The 26,135-nt window shown below is 48.3% G+C and overlaps 1 protein-coding gene across 7 annotated transcripts in view; it reads left to right on the top strand.

The window, feature by feature from the left end:
- Positions 1 to 26,135, top strand: part of SCAI (suppressor of cancer cell invasion) — an 89,470-nt gene that overhangs the window by 42,098 nt on the left and 21,237 nt on the right. For 4 of the 7 annotated variants that reach the window (XR_014785948.1, XM_084821404.1, XM_084821402.1 and 1 more), the window contains 9 exons: positions 8,651 to 8,746; positions 10,295 to 10,381; positions 11,515 to 11,634; positions 12,779 to 12,875; positions 15,243 to 15,341; positions 16,438 to 16,590; positions 19,235 to 19,336; positions 19,558 to 19,659; positions 20,970 to 21,048. Coding sequence is in view for 5 of the 7 variants with exons in the window: in XM_084821404.1 (XP_084677530.1) it covers positions 8,651 to 8,746; positions 10,295 to 10,381; positions 11,515 to 11,634; positions 12,779 to 12,875; positions 15,243 to 15,341; positions 16,438 to 16,590; positions 19,235 to 19,336; positions 19,558 to 19,659; positions 20,970 to 21,048 (935 nt within the window). In the remaining 2 variants the exon portion in view is untranslated. The remainder of the gene's footprint in view (positions 1 to 8,650; positions 8,747 to 10,294; positions 10,382 to 11,514; positions 11,635 to 12,778; positions 12,876 to 15,242; positions 15,342 to 16,437; positions 16,591 to 19,234; positions 19,337 to 19,557; positions 19,660 to 20,969; positions 21,049 to 26,135) is intronic. The other 3 variants (XR_014785949.1, XM_084821403.1, XM_084821405.1) reach the window with 1 other exon arrangement.

Here is a 26,135-nt window from a genome sequence, read left to right as displayed (position 1 = left end):
TCTTCTCCTGTAAACTTTTTCTTCCACCTTGGACCAGTTGCTTGCTCCATCTGTTCGTTAAAAGGAAGGAGTCTGTAACCTTCCTGCTGGGAGGCTTTGGGGCAGGTGCATTGCTAGGCGCTTAAAAGATTCAGGACCCAGGCCCACAGAATGCCAATCTGCATAAAGTTTACATTTCATGCAGGTTGGTGTCCTATGGTGCAGTGGTTAGAGTGGTGGACAGGGACTCGGGAGATCCGGGTTCTAGTCCCCACTTGGCCGTAAAGCTCACTGGGTGAGTCTGGGCCAGTCCCTGACTCTCAGCCTGAGCTACCTCACAGGGTTGTTGTGAGGATAAAATGGAGAAGAGTACCGTGTAAGCAACTTTGGTCTCCTTGCAAGAGGAATAATAATAACATACAATAAAATAGGCTAATTTATATCTATGTATACAAATTAATTACTAGGATTTATTTAAATTCCACAGAAGGAAAAGCTGACTTATTAATTTCCCCTCCAGACTGCGCCAAATAAAATAAACCCTTTAATTAATTTCCACCCCACCCCTCCCAGATCGTCCTAAATCTGGACTTCCTCTTCAGTTGCAATTCATCTGGAGTGGCTGCAAACAGGTATGAAAACAATCTCCAATGGAAGTTTTTTTTCCTAAGCTTAATTGTCATGCAGGGGAGGGGAGATTTGCGGGGGCGGGGGGAGTTAGCCCTCCCCTCTCCTCCTGCAATCCCCCTTGAAAATTGCCTCTTGCATGGCAATGAAGCGGGGTTGGGGCACCCTTCCATTAACACCAAGGGACACTCAGGGCTCTGGGTAAGAGATTTGGGGTACAAACCTAGGAACGCCCCTGCTTGTGGGTAAGAGACAAGATACCATTCATAAACAACTGTGCTGGTGAGGGACTGGCGTGGGAGCAGATCTGCAGACCCACGAGCTGTTGCTATCGCTGCAGCCTTGTTGTTGTTCAGTCGTTCAGTCGTGTCCGACTCTTCGTGACCCCATGGACCATAGCACGCCAGGCCTTCCTGTCCTGCACTCTCTCCCGGAGTGTGCTCAAGTTCATATTCATTGCATCGGTGATGCTATCTAGCCATCTCATCCTCTGCCGTCCCCTTCTCCTTTTGCCTTCAGTCTTTCCCAGCATCAGGGTCTTTTCCAGGGAGTTTTCTCTTCGCATTAGGTGGCCAAAATATTGGAGCTTCAGCTTCAGTATCTGTCCTTCCAATGAGCACTCAGGGTTGATTTCCTTTAGGATGGACTGATTGGACCTCCTTGCAGTCCAGGGGACTCGTAAGAGTCTTCTCCAGCACCACAGTTCGAAAGCATCAATTCTTCAGCGCCCAGCCTTCCTTATAGTCCAGCTCTCACAGCCATACATTACTACTGGGAAAACCATAGCTTTGATTAGACGGACCTTTGTCGGCAAGGTGATGTCTCTGCTTCTTGCTATGCTGTCTAGGTTTGCCATAGCTTTCCTCCCAAGGAGCAAGCGTCCTTTAATTTCATGGCTACAGTCACCGTCTGTGGTGATCTTGAAGCCCAAGAAAGTAAAATCTGTCACTGCTTCCATTTCAATGAATGGATCTCATTGGATCCCCTTCATGGATCACTGCCTTGTTGTGGTGAAGGGGCTTGCGTAACTCAGTGAAGCCATAAGCTATGCCGTGCAGGGCCACCCAAGACGGACAGGTCATGGCAGAGAGTTCTGACAAAATGTGGTCCACTGGAGAAGGAAATGGCAACCCACTCCAGGATTCTTGCCAAGAAAACCCCATGGAACGTATCACTGCAGCCTAGGAAGGAATTAATGATAAAGCAAGATAGCGATCAGGGCCTGTTGTTGTTTGCAGGAGGGAGGAGGGAGGTGTGGAAGCTGCCTCTTGCTTCAGACGGCTTGTCAACCAGAATCTGTTCCCTCTCTCTCCTCTTTTGGCCAAGGTGACTCTGGTGAAGCTCTTGTTTTGTGGGGGGGGGGCCCCCCCTCCCAAATGCAAGTTCTTCCTTTCATGCCAGAGGCGGCCTTGATCCACAGGTCCAGGTGAATCGGTCTCCTTGGGCAGCGGGTTCAGGTCAGCGGGGTAGTTCTCATCCAGGCTCTTGAGCGAACCCCATGGGAATGAAGGGAGTCGCACAAGGGCCTGCTGGAGTAAAGATGGTGGAGTCGGTCAGGCTGCACATCTTAGGACTGCGGGTGGATGGGTGAGGGGATGACATTTTTCAGTACTCCCCTGTGGGGAGGGGGACAATCTCTGGCTTGTGGAAAACAGGTGCACCAGGCAGAGAGTTATGCCAATCCTTCCTAATATGCTACTTTTCAGCATGCGCTCAAATACGGTGCGGTTCAGTCTGAAGCAGTACAGCTCTGCCACCTTCTTCTGCATAACTTTGGTTCACTGTGGTCCATGCCACCTCAAAATTAGATTACTGCACTGTGCTTTACCTGGGGCTGTCCTTGAGGTTGGTCTGGGAGCTGCGGTGGGCGCAGAATGCCACAGCCGGGTTGGCAGTCAAACCCTTCCTGCAAGCGAGGAGGAAAGAGGGTGCACAGCAGAATCCCAGCCATATCTTTTTGGCTCAAGGGGGAAAAAATACAAGCAGTTTGTTTCTTCAGAGTGAAAAACAGATAATACAGTGCTCCTCAGAGCCAAGGGGTGTGGGCACTGGATCGTGCTCACATGCTTTCACAGGTGCCTGTGGGTAAGCAGGTGTTACCCGAGTTACTATCTCCCAGGATGATTTTCAGGTTAAGAGTAGGAAGGGGAGATACAGAGTGCAGAGGCAAGATGTCTTTGCAGTGGCTGACAGAAAAGGTTGGGCCGAGAACGTTTATTGATTTGTTTTAAAAAAGATATTTAGGCTGGCTTTCAGGGGTAGAAACCTCTCGAGGTGGCATACAGAAAATAAAAACGCCAAAAACAAATAGAAGAGCAATAAATAAAGGGGGAGCAATCCTACGGCCCCTAGACAGCATCCAGGGACCATAAGATATTTTGGATCCCTGGATCCAAGGTCAGGAAAAGTTCTCCGAACTCGGAGGGGGAATCCACGCTCCAGACCCCTTCTCCTCGCAGCCGGCACGGAAAGAACCGCACCAGCTGCCTCTCCGAGGTCGGAAACCCAACCTTGGAGAGGGGGCAAAGGGGGCATTCCAGTGGGTGGGGAGGGGAGGGGACTGGAGGGGCCAGGATATGAGCTATCCTGAGGCCTCTCCAGACTCCTTCCCTCTCCCTCCAAAACACCCCAGCGAATGGGCAAAAAAGCCCGTCTAGCAAAAATGCAGAGTGGGATAGCCTCTTCCCACCTCCTGCTGTGCACTGGATGATCGAGCCTCCAATAAAATACTATAAAAACAGGTAACACCGCTAAAGCCAGTACACATCCAACTCACTCTGGTTTGGCTGCTGGCTCTTAGCCATCCTTTCGCCAACACTGGACAGATTCATATCGTATCATCATAGAATCATTCGAGGGTTTGTCTGAAAGAAACCCAGCCTGTTTCTAATATTACTTCAAGCCACATTAAAGAACAGTGGTCCCCAGTCCTTTTGGGTCAGTGGGCACAGTTGGAATTTTGAGAGCGCATCATAGGTGCTCTCACAAAATGGCTACCATGGGGGAGAGGCTTACAGCAAGTCATTAAGTCTTAGGAGAGGTGTTTCAACCAAACAGTTGACAGACGGTCAGGGGAAAGGAGTTGCTTGTGCAAAAGCAGGCAAGAGGCTCTGTGGGGAGGTGCGGTTCCTTTTGGGAAGGCTCTGAAAAACAACCCCCAGGTGATCCCCTGGGCCTGGCTCCAGACAGGGCTAGTGTGATTGGCTTCAGCCATGTCTCTTGCACTCTCTGCAGAATAGCCAAGCTTGAGACGCACTGCGGATTCCAACACCAGCCCAATAATTGCCTTCGTTCTGCAAAGGCCCTTTTGTTGCACTTGCATGCTGGGCTAATAGCATCTTCCTATTATAAACCCCAAGGAGCAGGATGTGTGTGTGTGTGTGTGTGTGTGTGTGTGTGAGAGAGAGAGAGAGAGAGAGAGAGAGAGAGAGAGTTCCCTTCTCCAGCTTAAGAACTGTGGCGCATCCTCAATAGGCTTGCGTAATAAATGCTGTGTTTATTCACTGTTCTTCAATGTATTTACGCAGGGTTGGGGAAAACTGTTTTTAAAGCTGGCAATGGTAGGCACCTAAGATAGGGCTGTGTGTTTGCATCGGTTTTGTGGGAGCACAGGAACATTGGAAGCTTTCTTATATTGTGTCCTTGGTCCATCTAGCCCAATATTGTCGACACTGACTGGCAGCAACAGGGTTTCAGGCAGGCGTTTTTCCAGCCCTACCTGGAGATGCTGCCAGGGATCGAACCTGGGACCTTCTGCCTGCAAAGTGGGGGCTCTGCCACTGGAAAGGTGCAGGATGTGGCGGCATGGATAAAACCCAGCTTTCTGTGAATGTGTGTGTGTGTGTGTGCTGGGGAGAGGAGTGGTTAAAAGCAAATGTGTAGTCCTTGTTATTTATGTATTTATTACCATTATTTATATGCTGCCTTTCAGGATATGAATCCTACCAAAGCGGCTTATAGGGAATGTAAAAATAAGAACATCACAATAAACAGTATCGACACATTTAAAAAATCATAATCGGGATCCTTCCCTCAAGGGAGTTGGTGGAAGATGGTCCTGGGGACAGGGAGAGTCCAGCTAGAACAGGAACAGGCGCCTGGTGTCTTCGTCATATACTTCCCCCTCTACTGGAACCCTTCCCAAAACACAGTTGATGGTAGATGGCCCTGTAGGTGGATCAGAATCCAGCTGGAGCAAACCCTGAGATCTTTGCCTTCCCCTCCCTCTCTCTCTCAATCTCTGAAGAAGCGTGTGGGCAATGCCCACTGAAATCTCAGAAGCCTGAAGGGGAGGGGAGAGGTGTAGGGGTCAGTTTTGAAGTGCAGGCACTCATCATGACAGTCCCCGTAGCCACACCCCAAGGAGAGTCCATAATTGCAGTGCTGATCCAGAAACCAGTTCCAGGAGTTTTCATCTCCCCCTGGAGCAGGACTTTTGTCAAGTGAATGGGTCTTCATGGCCAGTTCAAGACCAAGCCACCCCAAAGTACTTCACGTTACAACAAGGAACAATATATTGTTGATGGGAAAATTCATTTCCACCCAGCTAATGTGAGGATTACGGCTAAGCTCAGAGGGAACAAGGAAGTCTGAGGGGCGTGGGAGATGACATCAGCGTCCCTTGCTCATAAAAAATGTCCTGGCGTTGCGTCCCTGTGAGCTCTGGTTCTGCTACAACACTGGAGGGTCAGAGCGGGGCTCCAGTGCCTTATGTTGCTCTTTGCTCCTACCCATGGCCAGCAGACCTAGAATAAATTGTGCAAGATAAGAATGTGTGTGATTTACTTGCAGGCCACAGCATTAGGTTTTTCTTGGCGCAGAATTCTAAATTCCTAGCACAAAGCATGCTCAGTCCTGACCTTGGATTTCTTTCTAGGCCTTGAGGCACTGGGCAGCCTCCTGCCAACCTGGTGCCCTCCAGATGCGGGCACTGTGTTCGATAGGAACTGTTGGAGGATCATGTAAGCCAGCTTGGATTCCTTGCAAAGAGGAAAAAAGCCGGGATATAAATGTAATAATAAAAATAATTCAGGAAATAAGCAAAAGGACCTCCCTCAGTTAGAGACTAAGCCCACCATTTCAGGCACGTTTGGAATTTTGAGGGAGTGTCGTGGGTGCTCTTGCAAAATGGCAGCCATAGGGGCAGGGCTTGCCCCTTCGTAGACTGGCTGCCACGGTGGGCCTGGCCAGTCACAAAACACTCATTTCCCAGAAAGTAGCCTGGCGAGGCTAAAAGAAAAGTGACTTGCCCAAGAACTGAAGCCCAAAGCAGAGGTGAGGAGGTCTGAGCTCCAAAATACAAAACCACTTTAGGAACCCAAATAAAGGTGGCGCTGGAGGGCAGCCCTTCATTTTGCAGCATGCTAGCCCCCTAGTTGATTTTTTTTTAAAGTCTTACGAGATCAAATAAAAAGCTGGACTGGCAGACAGCCTGGTGGGCATCAAGAGGTGTCTGGGGACACGTTGGTGCCCATGGGTGCCATATTGGAGACTACAGGGCTGAGCTAAGCGGATCCTCAGAGATGCAGCAACTATCAGAAGCTCCGCCTTTCCACACCAGCTGTGAATGCCTCTCAAGTTACAGTCCAAAAGGGACAGCTCCCTTTTCTATTTCCCTTTTGGCCACACAGCCTCCAGAAAACACCTCTGATGATGAGCTGCCCTTCCCGTATGTTGGGCTCGCTCAACGCAGTCCGCTGTCATTTGCGGAGCCTGCGGCTTATGATCAGCATGTGAAATAGAACACTTCTGCTTCTCTCCATGCTGTTTATGCCAGCCCAGCTTTGTTTGTGGCGCTTTACAGAGGAACATAAGTTAAAAAGGGGGGGGGGGCAGGTCACCGCCTGAAGTTGCTTACAGTCTAAGTTTCGACTGCGGGAAGGAAGGGGGAAGAGGCCCAGTGGTTACTCCTTCTGTGTTCTGCTGCAGCATTGTTCTGCAGAGGTGCAGTTTTGAGGCATTCACGAAACGAGGGGCAAAAGCCTTTCTCTCATCATGTAGCATTTAAGAGCATCCTAGCTAGAGCTGGGAAACCTTTCAAATTCGCAGGAGTCGGCGCTGCATTTTCAAGAGCGCAGATGACGCGCCGTCTGTGACTTTTCCACAGTGCCCTTTCTGCAGAGCTAGCTAGCCAGCCCAGTCTGCGAATTTTAAAACCCCACTTCTTCCCCCTTCATAGACGCCTGCTGTTTGTGGCAAGTGGTGGGAGTGTTGAAGGTTTGTCGTTGTGAACTGGACCAGGATATGTAAGAGATTGCCTGATCCTCTTACTGACCTGGTCGGTTGCTGTAATCAGGAGTATCACTCCTGGTAGTGCCCAAGATTTGGGGGGTCCAGTCCATCACGGCTCGGAATAGGGCATTTCATGTCATAGCGCCCACTCTCTGGAATTCCTGGTAACCACAAATTAGGCCAAACCTTCTGGGTTTTGATGCCTCCTGGAAACGTACCTTTGTGGGCAGGTGTGTTGCTAGGCACTTAAAAGATTCTGGCCTCAGGCCTACAGAATGCCAGTCTGCATAAAATTTATATCGCATGCAGATCAGTGTCCTGCGGTGCAGTGGTTAGAGCATTGGACTGGGACTCAGGAGATCTGGGTTCTAGTCCCCACTCGGCCAAGAAGCTGACTGGGTGAATTTGGGCCAGGCACTGACTCTCAGCCTCACCCTACCTTACAGGGTTGTTGTGAGGATAAAATGGAGAGGAGGAGGACCACGTAAGCCGCCTTGGCCTCCTTGCAAGAATACTACTACTACTACTACTACTACTAAAATATGCTAATTTATATATATATATGCAAATTACTTACTGGGACTTATTTAAATTCCACAGAAGGCAAAGCTAGCCTATTATTTCCCCATCTAACAGGCATTTCCTGGAAGGTGACCTTGTCCTCTGTATGAAGATTTACTTTGTTGTACGTTGCTTAGAAATTTCTTCAATGGAAGTGATTTGTAAATGCCGTGAAATAAATTTCAATAGAAGCCCTCTGTTCATCTCTGAGCTGCTTGGCTTGCCAAATCCTTGGAGTGCAAACCAGCCTTTCCTCGTCACACGAGGGTGCGGGTGGGCTTGGGTCTTGCGTTCTGAGGAGGAGGAGGAGGAGGAGGGATGTTCCCTTGCATTGCTCTGCATGTGTGTGTGTTGTGTGTGTGTTCTTTCCTAAAATCCCTTCTGGGCACGAGTGGCAGAGAGTCAAGCCTTGGGCAGTATGTTGACGGCTGCTGGTCTCCCTCCTTCCGCTTCCGAGAGCTCAGCCCGTCCCCTCTTCCTTCTCTGCTCTTGAACTCGGCTTCCAAATAGGCACTTGAGGAACGGGGCCTGGAGCTGGCCAAAGTGGCTGCCGCTGCAACGGCACCGGCCTGGCTGAGCAGTAGTCCATGCGTGGCAGCGATTCCACAGGAGAGAGGCCCGCTCATGTCTCAGCTGCAAGGAATGTGTGTGGAGAGGAAAGGGGGACCAACGGGCAGAGTGCTGGCACCTTCTTCCAACCCAGCCCAAGCTAGAACAGAAAAGTAGATTGCAAGTGGCCCAGCTCTGCACAGGTTCATGCTCTGACTTCCCCTGGCCTTGAAGTGCCTTTTTATTATGGTCTGTCTCGCTTTCCTAAACTCCCATTTGTTCCGCATACAAAATACTGAAAAGAGAAAGAGGACCTGGTGCGGACTGCCCTTGCCCTGTGGGTTCTGTCCCTGGTCGTCTCTCTTCAGTGCTGCCCTTAGTGGTTCTTTTGCACAAAAGTTAGCACCTGATTCTTAAAGAGGTATAAACATTTTATGATTATTCTGGGCGAACTTCTTGGAAACTTCTTGCCATTCTCTCTCCCCCCACCCCACTCCTTTGTAAGAGCCTTGAAAAAAAAAAAGTTTTGTGGCCAAAATCACTTCTCAGCCTCTGTGTACCTATCTTGTAAATGTTAGAAATCAGTTTCTTTCACATTTCTCCCCTAGCGGATGAGTATCTCCAGGTTGTCTCTGTGCCTAACATGAAGGGCCGCTTTTTCTGGCTAATACCATTGGGTTCCTCCCGTTTTGCTCTCTTTCAGAGACTTACCTCAGTATGGGCAGAAGCAGTGGCAGTCCTATTTTGGGAGGACCTTTGATGTTTATACCAAGCTGTGGAAGTTTCAGCAGCAGCACCGGTAAGAGAGAAGTCTATATCAACAACTAGCTCTGAATCAAGACGGCTGCTGGTCCCTTCCTGTGGGGACCAGAGTCATGCGCGGCGCTGCTGGTCAGCTTCGCCACCCAGGCCTATCTCCTTCCTCTGGAGGAAAGGGTCATCTTAAGTAACCCTTAAACAAGCTGAGCATCACGGTGACCAAGTGGGAGAAATAGCTGCACTACAGCAAGGGTGCAGGGCCTCGGGCCCAGAGTCCCAATCTGGCCCTCTGGGTGTCCCAGTCCAACCCTCTGAGATTCCCCAGAAGCCCACACCCCTTTCCTCTCACCTCTGATAGTTTGGTGGCTTCCTGTCTTTTGTGTAGTTAGATCCCCATTCTGAAAGGTCAAAATGCCTCCTCTTAGGCTTAGTTATTGGAAGTAAGAACTTTAAGCTAAACTTTGCTGGCATTCTTGGCCTGGCCCTTTATGCCTTTAGCCCCACTCACCTCTGGAATGGGGCCCCTGAGAGCTTCACTGAAATAGAATTTGGCTCTCAGGATGAAAGAGGTTCTGCACCCCTGTGCTGTCATTTCAAACCAATTTAGCCGTCATTCTTAGGGTACAGAATTATGCATGGTATGGAGAAAATGGATGAGGAGACATTTTTCTCCCTCTCTCATAATACTAGAACGCAGTGGGGTCATCCCATGAAGCTGATTGGTGGGAGATTCTGGACAGATCAAAGGAAGGACTTCTTCACACAGCGCAGAGTTATACTACGGAACTCATTTCCACAAGTTTTAGTGATGGCCACCACTTTAGATGGCTTGAAAAGGGGACTGGACAAATTTGTGGAGGAGAAGGCTATCAATGGCTACTAGTCCTGTTGGCTATGTGCTACCTCCAGTACCAGAGGCAGTGAGCCTCTGTACACCTGTTGCTGGGGAACACGGGCGGGAGGGTGCTGTTACGCTCATGTCCTGCTTGTAGGCTTCCCGTGGGCAGCTGGTTGGCCACTGGGTGAGCAGAATGCTGGACTAGATGGATCCTTGGTCTGATCCAGCAAGGCTCTTCTTATGTTCTTATGTACCCAAATCCTCTCATCTCTACCAAGCTACAGTTCCCAGGATCCTTCGGGGTGGGGGGAAACCATCAGAAGTAAACTAGCAGAAAACTGAAATACCTTGATACCATAGATATGCCCTGTGGGGGTGAGTTGGCCCTGTTGGCGGCTGCAGAGCTCATTCTTGCCTTGTGCGACTTACGGTGCAATCCTATGCATGTTTCCAGAGAGAGAAAAGACCTACAACTCTCAGCCTTCCCCATGGCTGGCTGCGGAATGCTGGGAGTTGTAGGAGTCTTTTCTCTCGAAACATGCATAGGATTGCACCCTTAACATCTCCTGGCCTGGCTTTGCTCCAGCAAGCTCCCTTTCAGCCCTCTTAAGCCATAAATGGAGATCGCCGTGTTTGGGTATCAGGAATCTTTGAAAAGAAAAGTCTAGGGTTGGTGTAGCACAGTCTGTAGGATGTATTGAACATGACCCATCCCCCCCCTTTTTTTTCCTTGTGTGGACAAAAATGAAGGCAAGTTCTGGACACTCGGTATGGCCTGAAGCGTTGGCAAATCGGCGAAATTGCTTCCAAGATTGGGCAGCTTTACTACCACTACTAGTAAGTAACTCTTCCCGAGCCTTAAACATCGTGGATGATAAGGCTGCAGTCAATGGCTGCTAGTCAGGATGCCTTTATATTGCCTCCTCTATCAGAGGCACTTTGCCTCTGAATGCCCGTTGCAGGGGAACACGAGTGGGAGGGTGATATTGTGCTCATTTTCTGCTTGTGGGCTTCCTGGGGGCACCTGGTTGGCCACTGTGGGAACAGAATGCTGGACTCCAGTTTTCCAGTGATGGCTGGAAAACCAGGATGGCTGGACTCCGGTGATGGCTCCAGTTTTCCGAGGGCTCTTGTGCAAGAAGACCCCTCCAAGGGGTCCCCTACCTCAGTGAGGCTACCTTCTCGTTGCTGTTGTCACCAGCTGGCGTTGCTCCTCCCCCATTCCTCATCATCGCTACCACTTGCCTGCTTGACAGGCAGAGAGCCAGGGGGCAAGCAGGCCGTGTCATCTCCTGCTCCTCCTCCTCACCACCACTGCTGCCTGGGCCAGAGCGAGAGGCAGGTCAAGCAGCTTTCAAAGGTGAAGAGGAGGAGCAAGTCCAGGGGGGTCTTGCCAGTGGGTGTGGCCTGACCATGCCGACCTTTGAAACTGTCCCTGCTGGACTAGTTAGCACTTTGGTCTGATCCAAGATGGCTCTTCTTTTTTTTACGTATTACACTTTGAGGCCGCCCATTAACCAGAGTTCTGTGGGCGATGTACAATTAAATGGAAAACATAAAATGATAAATGATAAACCATTATAAAAGCAGCACATAATAAAACCAAGATAAAACCAGCAGCAGCAGGGTAAAAACAACGCAGCACATAAAACCAGCAGCAAAATGAAACAGTGCGAAGAGCTAAAAGCATTAAAAACAGTTCTTAAAATGCCTGGGAGTATGAAAAGGTCCTGAGGAGACTGTAATGTAGGTGCCAGGCGAGTCTCTCTGGGGAGGGGATTCCACAGATGTGGTGCCACCACTGCGGAAGCCTGCATGCCTGGCATCATGTGGCAGAACTGTTCAGTGTAACGTCAGGAGTGCCAATAAAGGTTGGAGTGGGATGGGCGACCCTCATGGTCAGCTGTGGGAGGGAAGGGTTTGCACATGCTCATGTGGCAGAGCGCTGAGCCCGCCTCTTTCTTCCGCAGCCTTCGCACGTCTGAAACCAGCTACCTGAACGAAGCCTTCTCCTTCTACTCTGCAATCCGGCAGAGGTCTTACTATTCCCAAGTCAACAAAGAAGACAGGTCAGGCCATGCCCCCGTCTTGTGAGTTTTGCGATTCTTCAGAGCAAGAAAGTGCTGTGTCTTAAATGTGTGACTTGGGCGGCGGGCCCTAGGTCTTGGTTTGGTTGGCATCCTGTGGCCGGCCGCGGGAATCCTGACCAATTGGGGTAGGAGGCTGTTGGGTCTGAGCCGTAGGCAGCTGCTGAGCGGGAGCCAGAGCCAGAGAAAAAGCCAAGATCCAGGAGGAAACTCATTGCCCAGGTGATGGCCTGGGGATGTACAGGAAGCCTTTATGGGAGGGGTGTGAAACCTCTGGCCTAGGAGCCGAATCTGGCCCTCCTGCGGTCTCAGTCCAGCCCTTGTGGGTTTCCAGGGGCAGCTGGTTGGCCACTGTGTGAACAGAATGCTGGACTAGATGAACCCTTGGCCTAATCCAGCAGGGCTCTTTTTATGTTCTTATGTTCTAATGGCAATACTGGGTTAGTTGGACCAAGGGTTTGACTCGGGATAAGGCAGCTTCCAATATTCCTTTTTAAAACTGCCCTTTATTCAGAACCATGAGGACTGGGATCTTACTTCATTTAGGGGCTCCTCCTCCTCTGTTGCTGGCATGGAAACACAGGCTAATAGCCTCTTAGCAGGGGGGGTCTGTACCTCTGGCGAGGGCCAGCATGGTAGATCTCCTGCTTTGTGTGCAGAAGGTCCCAAGTTCGATCCCCAGCATCTCCAGGTAGGGCTGGAAAAAACTCTGGCCAAAACCCCGGAGAGCCGTCACTGCCAGTCAGTGTTGACAATACCAGGCTAGATGGACCGAGTGTTCGACTCGGTATAAGGCAGTTTCCGACGTTCCTATGGTACCTGAACGAGAGACAAGGGATTGAACCTGGGGCTCTTGGCACGTAGAGCACGCGCTCTCTTTTTCTGCACGCAAATCACGTCTCTCTCATTGGCGAGACAGCTGTGCTGGCAGGTAACGGAGAGGCCTCCGGACTTCTAGAGTAGCTTATTTCTCCTTTCCTGGAGAAAGGAGCTTTCCTGGTTGTATTGCAGCTACGATTAAAAATGCAACACATTTTTAGCTTGCTATTCCTCCGCAGGAGCCATTGTCTTCTCCCCAACAGGCTTGCCCTCTCTTCCACCTGCTGACTATTTCTCCGTCTTCTCCCATTTTCTTTCCTCTTCCCAGGCCCGAACTGGTAGTTAAGAAGCTGCGTTATTATGCACGGTTCATCGTGGTTTGCCTTTTGCTCAACAAAATGGATGTTGTCAAGGACCTCGTAAAGGTAAACCGGCTGTACCCTTTGGATGTGCCAAGCTTGTCTCTAAGGAACTTAGAGGAGTGTGTCAGCCTCATAACAACCCTAAGGCTGGCTTAAAAAAAAATTATTATTACATTTATATCCCACCTTTTTTCCGCTTGCAAGGAACCCATGGCCCTCCTCCTCTCCATTTTATCCTCACAGCAACCCTGTGAGGTAGTTTAGGCTGAGACTCAGTGACTGACCCAAAGTCACCCAGGGAGCTTGATGGCTGAATGGGGACTAGAACCTGGATCTCCGAGTTCCAGTCCAACACTCTAACCACTGCACCCAAGACCAGCCAGTGCCCATTTGAGTCTTTTGTCAGACTCGTGACCGTGTGGGCTGGGAATGGTCGAAGTTACAGCCCAACACATCTGGTGGACACCAGGTTGGGGAGGTCTGCTCTAGTCACTGTGAGAGTAATTCTCAAACTTGCATGCTGTCTATAGTAGTAATAAAAGAGGATGTGTGTCTGTCGGTCCATCCATCCATGCCATAACTCCAAGACTGTGAAACCTAGACATTTGAAACTTGGCATGCATACTAAGGGGACCCTTGGAGTGTGCACCTCAGGGTTATTTTGTTTTTAAAATGCATTAATTAAATTAATTTAAATTTGTCCATGTAGTTGAGGCCTGCAGTAGCACCTGCAGCCACTAGGTGGCAGTTGTCCCTAAGCAGGGCATAGCTTTGCAGTCCTTGCAGTTTGAAGCCAGGGGAGGGTAGAAGGCCGAGGGCCAGAGAAATACACCTGCCCCCTCCCTTCTGCTTTGGGGCAGCCTCTCCTCAGGGGAATGGAGTGGACAGACCCCTCCCTCAGGGGCTAGAGGAGTGCACCATGGCAGATCCATGCGTGAGGGTGCCAATGAGTGTGGCTTCACTCAGACGGGGCGAGCACCATGTGTACAACTCTGACAGCTGCCTCAGTTCGCTTGAACTCTGCTGTATCAAACTAAGGGCTATTCCCACTTATCTGAAGCTGTCTCTATTTGCTAGTGAAAAATAAATTCAATAACTGAAGGGTCTTGTAAGCTGAAAGTATCCTGCCATGGAGGAGGCTGCCTGCTGTATCTCTGTAGGAGTCACTGCTCTAGTCTTGCGTAAGCGCAAAGGGCTGGATGTGCCTGATCTCATCTGATCTCAGAAGCTAAGCAGGGTCAGCCCTGGTTAGTACTTGCATGGGAGACCACCTGGGAATCAGGCTTCCTGCATGGAGCAGGGGGTTGGACTCGGATGGTCTTGTAGGCCCCTTCCAACCCTACGATTCCGTGATTCTATTCTATCATTCCTTCCAGTTGGCCTTTGCTTGGGGCAGATCATTCTGCCACATTGCTATATTGACTGCAATTGGCTTGTTCAGTCTCTCCCCACTCCCCGAATGTAGAGCAGCAGCCAAATGACCCTCCCTCGGATGACTGTGCCCCGTCCGATTTGGGCACAAGTGACTTCTCTGGGCTGGCTTCATTCCAGTTGCTCCTTGGAACGAAGGTGCTTCCTCTTAGCCTTTCCTACACCATAGGGTTGTTGTGGGCATACAACAAGTTCCATGACTCTTGTAGAAACATCAGGAGTGGGGTAATTACTTTGGATGGTGTAATAGTGAAGTGGCAGAGCCTCCAACTTTAATTTGGGGGGCCGGGGAAGCATGCCTTGGCTGTATTGGGAATTTGGGGCATGCTGCTATGTGCAAAGAGGAGATGCAAAGCTGAGAATATGAGTAACACCAGCATGCTGTGAGAACGTGTGCCAGTCCACGGGGAGGTGGCTATTCACAAAGGACCCAGTTTTCCTTGTCTCTTGGGTACTGCTGCTTCTCTCAGACTCTCCGAACAACTTGTTTTGAGCGCTGTCGCATAGTTGCATAACCTCCATTTTCCAGGCATGTGGATATTAATTATGGCCCAGTTGTTGTCATCTGTTTGTGTGATGTTCATTCTAGGCAGTGCACAGGGGTAGATTTCCTGTATTTGTGGATGGGCGCTTTTCATATTGTATGGTTTTCAGACAGTGTTTTTTATGTTATTTATTTTTATTTGTATTCTTGTGCTGCTGCTGGTTTAAACTGATGATTGATTTGATTTGTAACCCGCCTTTCTACCAAGACAAATGGCACTCATCAATTCCACCCCCCATTGTATTAGTCATGGATTTCTGTATTGTGTGTGTAAGTTGTGTCAAGGCTGCTTTTTGCAGCGGGAAGCGATGCATAAAGTTAATAAATAATAACAATAACAATAATAATATAATACCCACAAAATATAAGAAAATTAGCCCCCTCCCCTCTAAAAAGCTGTGCTAAATTATTTCACCTGTTCAGAGCTGTGGTTTTTTTACTGTTGGGTTTTCCAGGAATTGTCGGACGAGATTGAAGACTACACCCACCGCTTCAACACGGAGGACCAGGTGGAATGGAACTTGGTTCTCCAAGAGGTGGCAGCCTTCATCGAGGTAAGGATGAAAGCAACCCTTTGTTTCTCTCTTTCTAAAATTGCTCAGCATTGGTCACAATATAGGCTAGGATCCTTCTTCTGGGATTATCCCAATCTGTCCACTCAAAATAGCAACCTCCAGTTCTAGTTTCTTTTGACCAAGTTTTTACAGTCTAGGACTGAAGGCTTCATGTTCTCAGATTGCACTGGTTAATCTGGCCAGATGATTTGTGAGAGGACCTCCCTTACAGCGGCTAGAACTTCCAAGGCTTGCTCCTTCCTTCCTTCCTTCCTTCCTTCCTTCCTTCCTTCCTTTCTTTCTTTCTTTCTTTCTTTCTTTCTTTCTTTCTTTCCAGCATTTTTACCCCACTCTTCAGCCCCAAAAGGCTCCCCAAGTGACTTATAACGATTAGTAAAGAGACAGTCCCTGCCCTTAGGCTTACAGTTTAAAAGACACATCACAAAAGGAAAAGGGTTTGGGAGGGAAGAGGAAAAAAGCAAAACTCAGGTGCCAGTTTTTAGTTTTAAAGTTCTCATAGGTGCTCTTTCTGACTCCCCTGCAACTGCTCCCTCTGGACAATATATGGAGCCTAGGTTGGTCTCCCACCTTGCCATGATGTTTATCCTAGGAGACAGGGGGTGGAGCCTCTTTGGGGTCCTTGATTCTCTGGCCAATGGAGGAGGCCAGAGTTTGCAATCCCAGGGAACTGGTTTGCAGTAAAACGGAAATTCACTTGCAATTTGGTTGATGCTGCTTATCCCTGTGCCGAAGCAAATCTTCCCAAAAGCAAATGTGATGTGTGTTACGTTAATTGGGAAACAGAATCCCAAACAGTGGGGGCAGTTAGGTTGATTGTGCCTGTAGTGTTAATCTGCTCCCTTACTCCTCTTATCCAGCTTAGCATAGCTGGATTTATGGGAAAAGGGCCTGGAAGTCGCACATAAACCAGCACAGTATTCAGGTAAATCCTGGACATGCTGATTTCTAGTTCTCCCATCGCAGAACTGCCGTGCTTACAAAGAAGGGGAAGATTTAACCTGGGTCTGTATGATTCTCCTGGGGCAGCCGGACGGCAGGGGGAAGGACACGCTCTCTTGACTGGCGCTCTTTCTAGGCAGACCCTGTGATGATCTTGAATGACGACAACACCCTTGTGATCCTCTCCAACCGCCTCTCCGAAACGGGCGCCCCTCTGCTGGAGCAGGGGATGATTGTGGGGCAGCTGACGCTCGCCGACGCCCTCATCATTGGCAACTGCAACAATCAGGTGGGACTCCGCATGTTGGCGCTTTTTTGTCCGAGGTCACCAAAAAGGGGCAGGTTTTTGTAAGGGCAGAAGAAAAAGCACTGCTGGGAGGATCCAAAGGTCCATCGGTAGTCCAACATCTTGTTTCCCCACAGTGGGCATAAGAACATCAGAAGAGCCCTGCTGGATCAGACCAAGGGTCCATCCAGTCCAGCATTCTGTTTACACAGTGGCCAAGCAGCTGCGCACGGGAAACCCACAAGCAGGACTCGAGTGCAACAGCACCCTCCTGCCCATGTTCCCCAGCAAGTGATGCACATAAGCACACTGCCTCTGATGCTGGAGGTGGCATATCGCCATCATGATTAGTAGCCACTGATAGCCTTTTCCTCCATGAATTTGTCCATCCCCCTTTTAAAGCTATCTAAATTGGCGGCCATCACTACTTCCTGTGGTAGCGAATTTCATAGTTTAACTCTGCGCTGTGTGAAGAAGGACTTCCTGTGATCTGTCCTGAATCTTCCACCATTCTGCTTCCTAGGATGGCCCCTTTGGGTTCTAGTATTATGGGAGAGGGAGAAAAATGTGTCCCCTTCCACTTTCTCCACACCATGCATCATTTTGTACACTTCTATCATATCACACACACACCACATCTGCTTTTAGCTGACGCCCCCTAGTGTCTAGAAGCATGCGGAGTTGTTCCTATGATCCAAAAGGAAAAAGAGGCACACATGAGAGGCCCTGCAGCTGGCTAAGGCAGCAACTTCCAGAATGGACAGCGAACATGACTAAGATGGCGATGCTGGCTGGGAATTATGAACATCAGAAGAGCCCTGCTGGATCAGACCAAGGGTCCATCCAGTCCAGCATTCTGTTCACACTGTGGCCAACCAGCTGCCCACGGGAAACCCACAAGCAGGACACAAGTGCAACAGTGCCCTCCCTCCCATGTTCCCCAGCAACTGGTGCACGTAGGCACACTTCCTCTGACTGTAGAGCCATCAGGACTAGTAGCCATTGATAGCCTTCGCCTCCATGAACTTGTCCAACCCAGTTGCCTAAGGGCTGAATCTGGCCTTCCTGGGATAACAGTCTGGCCCTCCAAGGTTCCCCTGGTGGCCATGCCCCCTTCCCCTGGCCTCACCCCCGATTATTTGGTGGTTTCCCAGCTTTTGTGCAGCTTTCTTCCCTATTCTAAAACCTTGAAATGCCTCTCCTAAGGCTTATCTGATGGCAGGAAGGGCTTTAAGCTAAAATATGCTGGCATTTTTGGCTCTGCCTACCACTGGAATGTGTCCCCCGAGAGCTTCTCTGAAATGGAATTTGGCCCTTGGGCTAAAAGGGGTTTGACACCCCTGCTGTATATGGATGTTGATGGCTTTATATTTATAGTTATTTGTATGTATTTATATTTTAAAATGTACTTCTAATACTTTTATATGGCTTAATACATTAAAATCTCTAAGTGGGATTATATTAAAATACAGCATAACAAAACAAGAGAAAATAATAAATAATTAAAAATGGTTAAGAACATTTAGGGGGCAATCCTATGCATGTCTAGACAGTAAAAAAAAGGCCTACAACTCCCAGCATTTCCCTGCTAGCCATGCTGGAGGGGGGATGCTGGGAGTTGTAGGACTTTTTTTCTGTCTAAACATACATAGGATTGTATGCTTTAATAACATTATATCATCCTAACAATCAAACAGGGTGTTAATGGAAAGCCACACATGTTAGAAGCACAATTTTACAAAGGTGGTTGCATGCTGTATTAACCACACAGACAAGCTTTACAAACAGTTCCTTATAGACAAGGGGTAGCTGTCCCAGTCTTCTGACATTTTACATGTTTGGTTGTTTGTATAGCAGCCTCCCCAACTTGGTGTCTTCCAGATGTTCTGGACTTCCAACTCCCAGCATGCCCCAGCCAGCCGCATCCAGGAAGAGAACCCACGCTTTGTTTTTGGGTTGTGAACTCTGGGTTGTTCATGGTTAACAACCCATAGTTAAACCATAGTGTGGGGTTTGCATGTAACAACAACCCACAATTCAATGACAGCCCACGATTCAGTGGGCTTTTCAACATGAGCCTTTTAACCCACCACTTTACCGAGGTTTCTGTTTCCGTATTATTTGCAGGATTAAGACTGGCTCCTTCACACATGTTTTTTCCCCTGAGGGTTTTCTTTTTCTTCCTTTCCTTATGTTTCATTACACAAGTACTAGGTGGCGCTGTGGTATGGCACAATTGTGCAGTTACACTAGGCTTTATCCCGCCATTCACGAATAATACCAGACTTTCCTTGTTAGCAAACCCCCCCCCCCCCAATGGTTGCAAAGCATGGGAGAGGCCCTGGAAGATGAAGATGTTGTGTGAAGGACCCTCAAACTACCGTAAGTGAGGAATCCCGAGCACACAATAAATGCCTCATGTTGAAAGGCTCAGTAACAACCCATACTCAACCCATACTCTGGATTGTCGTTACATGTGAACCAGATTTCTCTGGCTATTTTTACTCCTGCACATGGCTTGTGCATCTTTTGTGGATAAGCAGCAAACAGATTTTTTTTAAAACAAATGTTTGTAATGCTTTCATACCTGGCCCAGGCGCTATAGCTCAAAGGGCTCACAGGGCCTCTGAAACTGGTTCTCTTCTAGGTCAAATTCAGTGAGCTGACAATCGACATGTTCCGGATGCTGCAAGCACTGGAGAGGGAGCCGATGAACTTAGCGTCGCAAATGAACAAGCCTGGGTTACAGGCAAGTTTCGTCTTCTATATTTTCACTCACCATCTTAGCAACTGGCAATTATGTCTTTTGGGGGGGTTGTGGGATTCGTAGTTTCTCCCTCCTTTAGAATTCCACCTGGGCTGATTTGTAATAATTGAGGAGCCATACTGTGATAAATAATCTCCTATCTCCTTTTTTTTAGTGCAAACCACAAAAGCTGCTTTAGGAACATGTGTTTTTATCTTATACAGGAGACGACCGAAAAGCCAGCAAGAAGGGAAAATCCTCACAAATACTTGCTTTACAAGCCGACTTTCAGCCAGCTGTATACCTTCCTGGCTGCGTCGTTCAAGGTTTGTGCGAAGGGGTAGGGGGGACGCCTCTTTGCAGCAGCAGGATCTCCCAAAACACAACTCTGCTGCATTTGAATGCCAGTGGCCATGGCTGGCCCACCATTAGACAAAGCGATGTGGTTGCCTCAGACAACATATAGCCATCAGGACTAGTAGCCATTGAATTGCCTTCCCCATGAATTTCTCTCATGCTTTTTAAAGCCATCCAAATTGGTAGCCATCACTCCACCTTGTGGTAGCGAATTCCGTCGTTTAACCCTGGTTTGCATGAAGAAGTCCTTCCTTTTCTCTGTGCTGCATCTTCCACCAAACAGCTTCATGGAGTGACCCCTTTGGGTTCTAGGATGATGAGGGAGTGGAATGGTGGTGGTCAGGGCCAGTGTCAAGGATAGGCCTTTGTTGGGCACCTACCAAGGGCCCACACCTCAGCAGGGGTCCGCTGACAAAAGCCTCCTGGAGTTGCTCCTTAGAGCATAAGAAGAGCCGTGCTGGATCAGACCAAGGGTCCATCTAGTCCAGTGTTCTGTTCACACAGCGGCCAACCAGCTGTCTGTAGGAAATCCACAGGCAGGAGATGAGTGCAACAGCACCCTCCCGCCCATGTTCCCCAGCAACTGGTGTACATAGGCACACTGCCTCTGATACTGGAGGTAGCATATGGCCATCAGGAGTAGTAGCCTTCGACAGCCGTCTCCTCCATGAATTATCCTTCATACAAATTCGTAAAAATAAATACAGTGTGCCAGTTCCATGCATTCACAAATAAACCCTTGGAATTAGGTAGGCTTAAGACCAGCCTGCCTGAAGGAGCACCTTCTCCCGGATGTTCATGCCCGATTGCTAAGACCATCTTCGGAGGCTCTTTTCTGGGTGCTGCTGCAGCCCAAGATGGCATGATGGGCGGCTGCCAGGGGAAGAGCCCTCTGCCATGGCCCCCATTTTCAGGATGCCCTTCCCAGGGAGTTCCTCCTGGCACCTTGACTGTATACAATCAGATGACCTTTCTCTTTCGGCAGTCACTTAATCTTTAATCTCTTGCTCTGATTATTAATTTTACTGCTAGCTCTTTCATGTTTCAAATATTTTTTAGGTTTCTTATTATATTATATTATGTAATTATATTATGTCCTTTTCCTTTTGTCGTTCTGTTATCATTGTTTCTTCTTTGGGTTCTTATGATTGTCAGCCACCCCGAGGGCATTTGCCAGTTGGGCGGCATATCAATTTAACCAATAAATAAATATATGACCCCTCCACCTTACCCTCTCCGCCACCCCCCCTCTTTTTTTCTCCCCCTGTCAACATTTCAGGAGCTGCCTGCGAACAGCGTCTTGCTGATCTACCTGTCGGCCACTGGCGTGTTCCCTTCAGGTCGTTCGGATAGTGAAGGTACAAATAAAGGAATGCCCCCTGTCATGAACAGGGCTTGAATTCTCTTTATGATCCACGGGGCTGGCAGCAGGGGCCTTCAGACTGGTTCTCTCAAAGGAGAAGCTGCTTTTCCCCCACTCCCCCCAGTGGGTTGGCTTTCCTTTGCTGACATAGCGGTTTAATGCTATGTGTGTGTCTGGCTTTGCTTCTCAGTCTGTCTGGGGCCACGGTGAAGATTTTCAGACATTGGGAGCTTTAGGCCTGGTTCAGATGCTTACCGCAAGGGTGGGGAGTCTCCGGCCCTCTTGGGGTCCCAATCCAGCCGTCGGGTTCTCCAGATGGCCACCCCCCCCCCCCCATGGATTGTGATATCCTGGCTTTTGTGCAGGTTTTTTTCTCCCATTTTGAAAGGTTAAAATGCCTCTCATAAGGCGTAGGTACTAGAAGTAAGAGCGTTAAGCAATTTAGGGTGCAATCCTATGCATGTTTAGACAGAAAAAAAGTCCTAAAACTCCCAGAATGCCCCAGCCAAAGTGTCTGGGGCATGCTGGGAATTGTAGGACCTTTTCAGTCTAAATATACATAGGTTTGCACCCTTATTTATTACAATTATTTATATCCCATCTTTCAGGATAGAGTTCTACCAAAGCAGCTTACAAGACAACCATGCCCCTGTACCGTACATACAATGTTCCACGCAAAGTAGATGTTTCTTTTCCTCTTTCATCCTCCAGAGAAGAAAAAAATGAGCGGGGGGGATGACAGTTTGGGCTTACGTGTTACAAGACTCCATGTGGAACACATAAGTTTAAGTCAGGGCTACCTTTAAGTCATTCATCCCTCGCCATAAGCAATGTTGGGTAGGCCTGATGGGATTTTTAGGCCAAAACCAGTTGCCCACCCTAGCTTTAAGTTATAACAGTGCCTGCTCATGCCCTACATGGAGATGATCACCAGTCCGGTAAGTGTCTGAACCGTGCCTGAAGTGTCAGAAATTCTGAATGCTTCTGGAATTCTCCTGGCCTCCTGTTTGTTTGTTTTTCAATTACAGTTTGAACACCAAGATGTTAACTTGTATTGTTAACTTCCAAGCATAGCCAGAAACAGCTGTGCTTGAAAACAGAGATGGTGGTGACTCCTTCCTTGTTTATCAATCATGACAATTCAAGCCCTTGTCATGACTTCGGTGACTTCCCTCCCCACTTACCCAACCTGGCAAAAATACTGGGATGCAGTTGTCAAACAACCCCCTTCTTCTCTCCCCTTCCCCACCCCTCCAAAAAAAGCCATTAAAATTGGCTGATGCTGAATGACTGGATCCCACCCCTCCAAATGAAGTGATTTGATTCTCATGGTATCATATTTGCATTCAACAAAGTAACTCCTCTGAGTTGATGTTGTATTATATTCACTCCATCCACTTAAGACTTGCATTCCTTTATAAAATGCATGCTTGTTTCATCTTCCTTGCATGATTCATAAACCTTTCCAGAGATTTACGCTGGGGAGTGGGGAAAAAACCTGTAACAAAAGAAAGTTTACAGGGTTTTTAAAAAAACAAAATAGCTTTGGAAGCAGCTGTGTAGGACTTTCCAGTGTGCTTTGGTGTCAAATGCATTGCCCTTTCAGTAGCCTATGTTTTTTGTTTCAGCCTGCTGCATGAGCTCTTGTTCTTCTTCCCAATGTGCAGTAGAACAAGTGTCCATCTCTGTCCTTTGGAGAGTCTTCTAGATTTCCCATTTCTAGTTCCAAGTGGTGTGTGAACCTGAAGCTGTGGACTTCAGTGTGCCCACAGACACCTCTTTTGGCACCTGCCAGGCATATAACTGTGTCCCTTGGCCTCCTAATCTCTCCTGGCTTCCAACTATGGACTACAAAGCTATGTACTGGTTAGGGAAGTGTGCCCCTGCTGGCTGAAGATGTTACTGCAGCCTTCAACCACACGGACATATTTCAATTAATTAAAATTAATTCATGCATTAAAAAAAGCAAAATAACCCAAAGGTGCAAACCCCTAGTGTCCCTTTAGTTTCAGGTGTCTAGGTTTCATGGTCTTGGTGCTATGCTATGGACAATCACCCTCTTTTTCTTGTTATATAAGAGTGCGGTAGTGTAAGGCTTATTACTAGAAATCTACCAGACCAGTTTTGCTCATTTTTAAAAAAGTGAAGCTTAAGAAATGTAGACGTGAAGAAAATTTTGAAACTTCAAAAAAGTTTGAAGCTTGAGCTTTGAGCAGCTTGGGAAGGGAGAGGGATGAGGCAAAGGGGTGGTTAATGCATATGTCCCACACTGTGCATGTAAAGTAACATGTGACACAGTGTGTGCATGCACGTATAATAATGCTTACTCCAGTGAGGTCTTGGAGTGCTGGGCCAATGAAAGGACAGGCACAGAATGATTATCAATGGGATCTTCTCAAACGGGGGGGAGGTAACGAGCAGGGTACCGCAGGGCTCAGTCCTGGGCCCAGTGCTCTTCAACACTGTTATTAATGACTTGGAGGAGGAGGTGCAGGGAATGCTGATAAAATTTGCAGATGACACAAAATTGGGTGGGATAGCTAATACTTTGGAAGACAGAAACAAAATTCAAAGTGATCTGGATAGACTGGAGCGCTGGGCAGAAAACAACAGAATGACATTTAATAGGAATAAATGCCAAGTTCTGCACCTAGGAAAAAGAAACCAAATGCATGGTTACAAGATGGGGGATACGTGGCTCAACCACACTACAAGCGAGAAGGATCTTGGAATTGTTGTCCATCACAAGCTGAATATGAGCCAACAATGTGATGTGGCTGCAAAAAAGACAATGCTCTTTTGGGCTGCATTAATAGAAGCATAGCTTCCAAATCCCAGGAAGTACTAGTTCCCCTCTACTCAGCACTGGTTAGGCCTCATCTGGAGTACTGTGTCCAGTTCTGGGCACCACATTTTAAGAAGGATGCCGACAAACTGGAGAGGGTTCAGAGGAGGGCAACAAAGATGGTTAGGGGACTGGAAACAAAGCCCTATGAGGAGAGACTGAAAGGACTGGGCCTGATTCGCCTTGAGAAGAGAAGACTGAGGGGAGATAGGATAGCGCTCTTCAAGTACTTGAAAGGTTGTCACAGAGAGGAAGGCCAGGATCTCTTCTCGATCATCCCAGAGTGCAGGACATGGAATCATGGGCTCACATTACAGGAAGCCAGATTCCTGCTGAACATCAGGAGAAACTTCCTGACTGTTACAGCAATATGACAATGGAACCAATTCCTTGGGGAGGTGGTGGGCTCTCCCACACTGGAGGCATTTAAGACGAGGCTGGACAGCCATCTGTCGGGGATGCTCTGACTTAGATTCCTGCATTGAGCAGGGGGTTGGACTTGATGGCCTTGTAGGCCCCTTCCAACCCTACTGTTCTATGAGAATGTTGGGAAAGGGGCTGAAGAAATGTCAATTGGTGATAATTGGTCATCGAGAAAGAGCTGAAAGGACACCAGAGGGAGAAGTGAGAGAAAAATCTTACATCACATGCTTTCAACCTCAACCTTGAAGAAATGGTAAACGACCTTTTTAAAAAGAACATCTTTTTTTGTTTTCACCTTTGCCAGTTTATTTGTAGTACATTTATTTTAAAAGCATAAAGTTGTTCCAGTCACAAGGGAAACAGGCAAACATATTTTTATCCAATCATTCTCAAGACTACTGGCCCATGTGACAACATGGGATTTGCACTAGTTATTATAGAATACATTGGGGTGGGGGGTATCTCCGGCCCGCAGAGGCTTGTAATGATTATGTGCTGTGCTTTAGATTGTGACCTACAGTCTTTCTTTAACATTTGATGCTAATCCTCTCTTGAGGAATGGGAAACTTCAGTGAGAGGAGCAAGGAGTATTGGACAGGCAAAGGCCTACGTTTTGACATCAAACTCCGACAGCATGGAGAGGAAACCAGGGTGGTCCTGGGCCCTCCTTCTGCAAGCCTCTTTTCATTGAGAGATGTGCGGTCAGAATCTGGATCTAAAGCTGATCTTGGCATTTTGGTTAAAAGTGCCTGTCAACTCTCCTTGTGTTTTTGGATTTGCACAGAACGGTTTCTGGCTGGCCGGCTTTCTTTCTTTCTTTCTTTCTTTCTTTCTTTCTTTCTTTCTTTCTTTCTTTCTTTCCAGTCTGTTTATTTACAGGTCAAAAAGGCTCCCAGAGTGACTCACAAAGATTAATCATGTGACGGTCCCTGTTCTTAGACTTACAGTCTAAAAGACATGACACAAGAGGAAATGGGATTGGGAGGGAGGAGGAAAAAGCAAAACTCGGGCAACCAGCTCTTAGTTTCAAAGATCTTATAGGTGTTCTTTCTGGCAGAGAAGGGCAAAACAAGCTCTCTGCAGCTGTTCCTTCTCTGGCCGATGTATGTGGCCAGCTTGGTCTCCCCCTTGGTGTGAGGTTCTTCCTGGTCGGCAGGGGCTGCAGCCTCCCAGTGTTCCTTGGCCAATGGCTGTGGCCAGAGTCTGCCATCCCAGGGAACAGTCGGTTGGAGCTGTGTGTTGCTTCTCGCAGGGAGGGGTGAAGCGAGCTCCCTGCAGCTGCTCCCTCACCTCTCGTAGGGGCCGCTTGCACGTTTTGTGTTGATCGACAACCAGCAGTTATCACTGCATAATGCAAACATGCGATTGCTGTTGTCAACTATCGATTGATTATTCATAGTCTAACTAGGTGTCTCACATCTCCAGAGCCCACTGGGGATGTGAAATACCTGCTGTGCCTCAGCTCTTACTTATATCTGAGTATGCAACCTTTCTCTAGTGCTGATTCATAAGACTGTGTTGTAAGATGTGTTAACTTGGCTGTGAGAAATGGCTGAGAAATTAACCATTGGTAAAGGCATATTTATGAAGCAACAAACATCTTACATCCACCCTCGACGGATTGCAAGGATTGACCCCTTGAGCAGCAGTCCTGGGTGCAGACTTGGGAGTAAGTCCCATTTTTGTCCTGCGTTGTCTGCAGCAGACTCTGGGTGGACCAGAGGGGGGCTACCCAAAGAGCAAAGTGATGAAGCAGGCAAATGTTCAAGCACACAGGATGAAGTCCAGTGGCTAAGGCAGGCGTGGTCAGGATA

Source organism: Heloderma suspectum, chromosome 14 (genome assembly GCF_057233095.1).
Source record: "Heloderma suspectum isolate Gila_16-S chromosome 14, 16-S_ref, whole genome shotgun sequence".
Taxonomy (NCBI): Eukaryota; Metazoa; Chordata; class Lepidosauria; order Squamata; family Helodermatidae; genus Heloderma; species Heloderma suspectum.
This window is presented reverse-complemented; position numbering and strand designations above follow the sequence as displayed.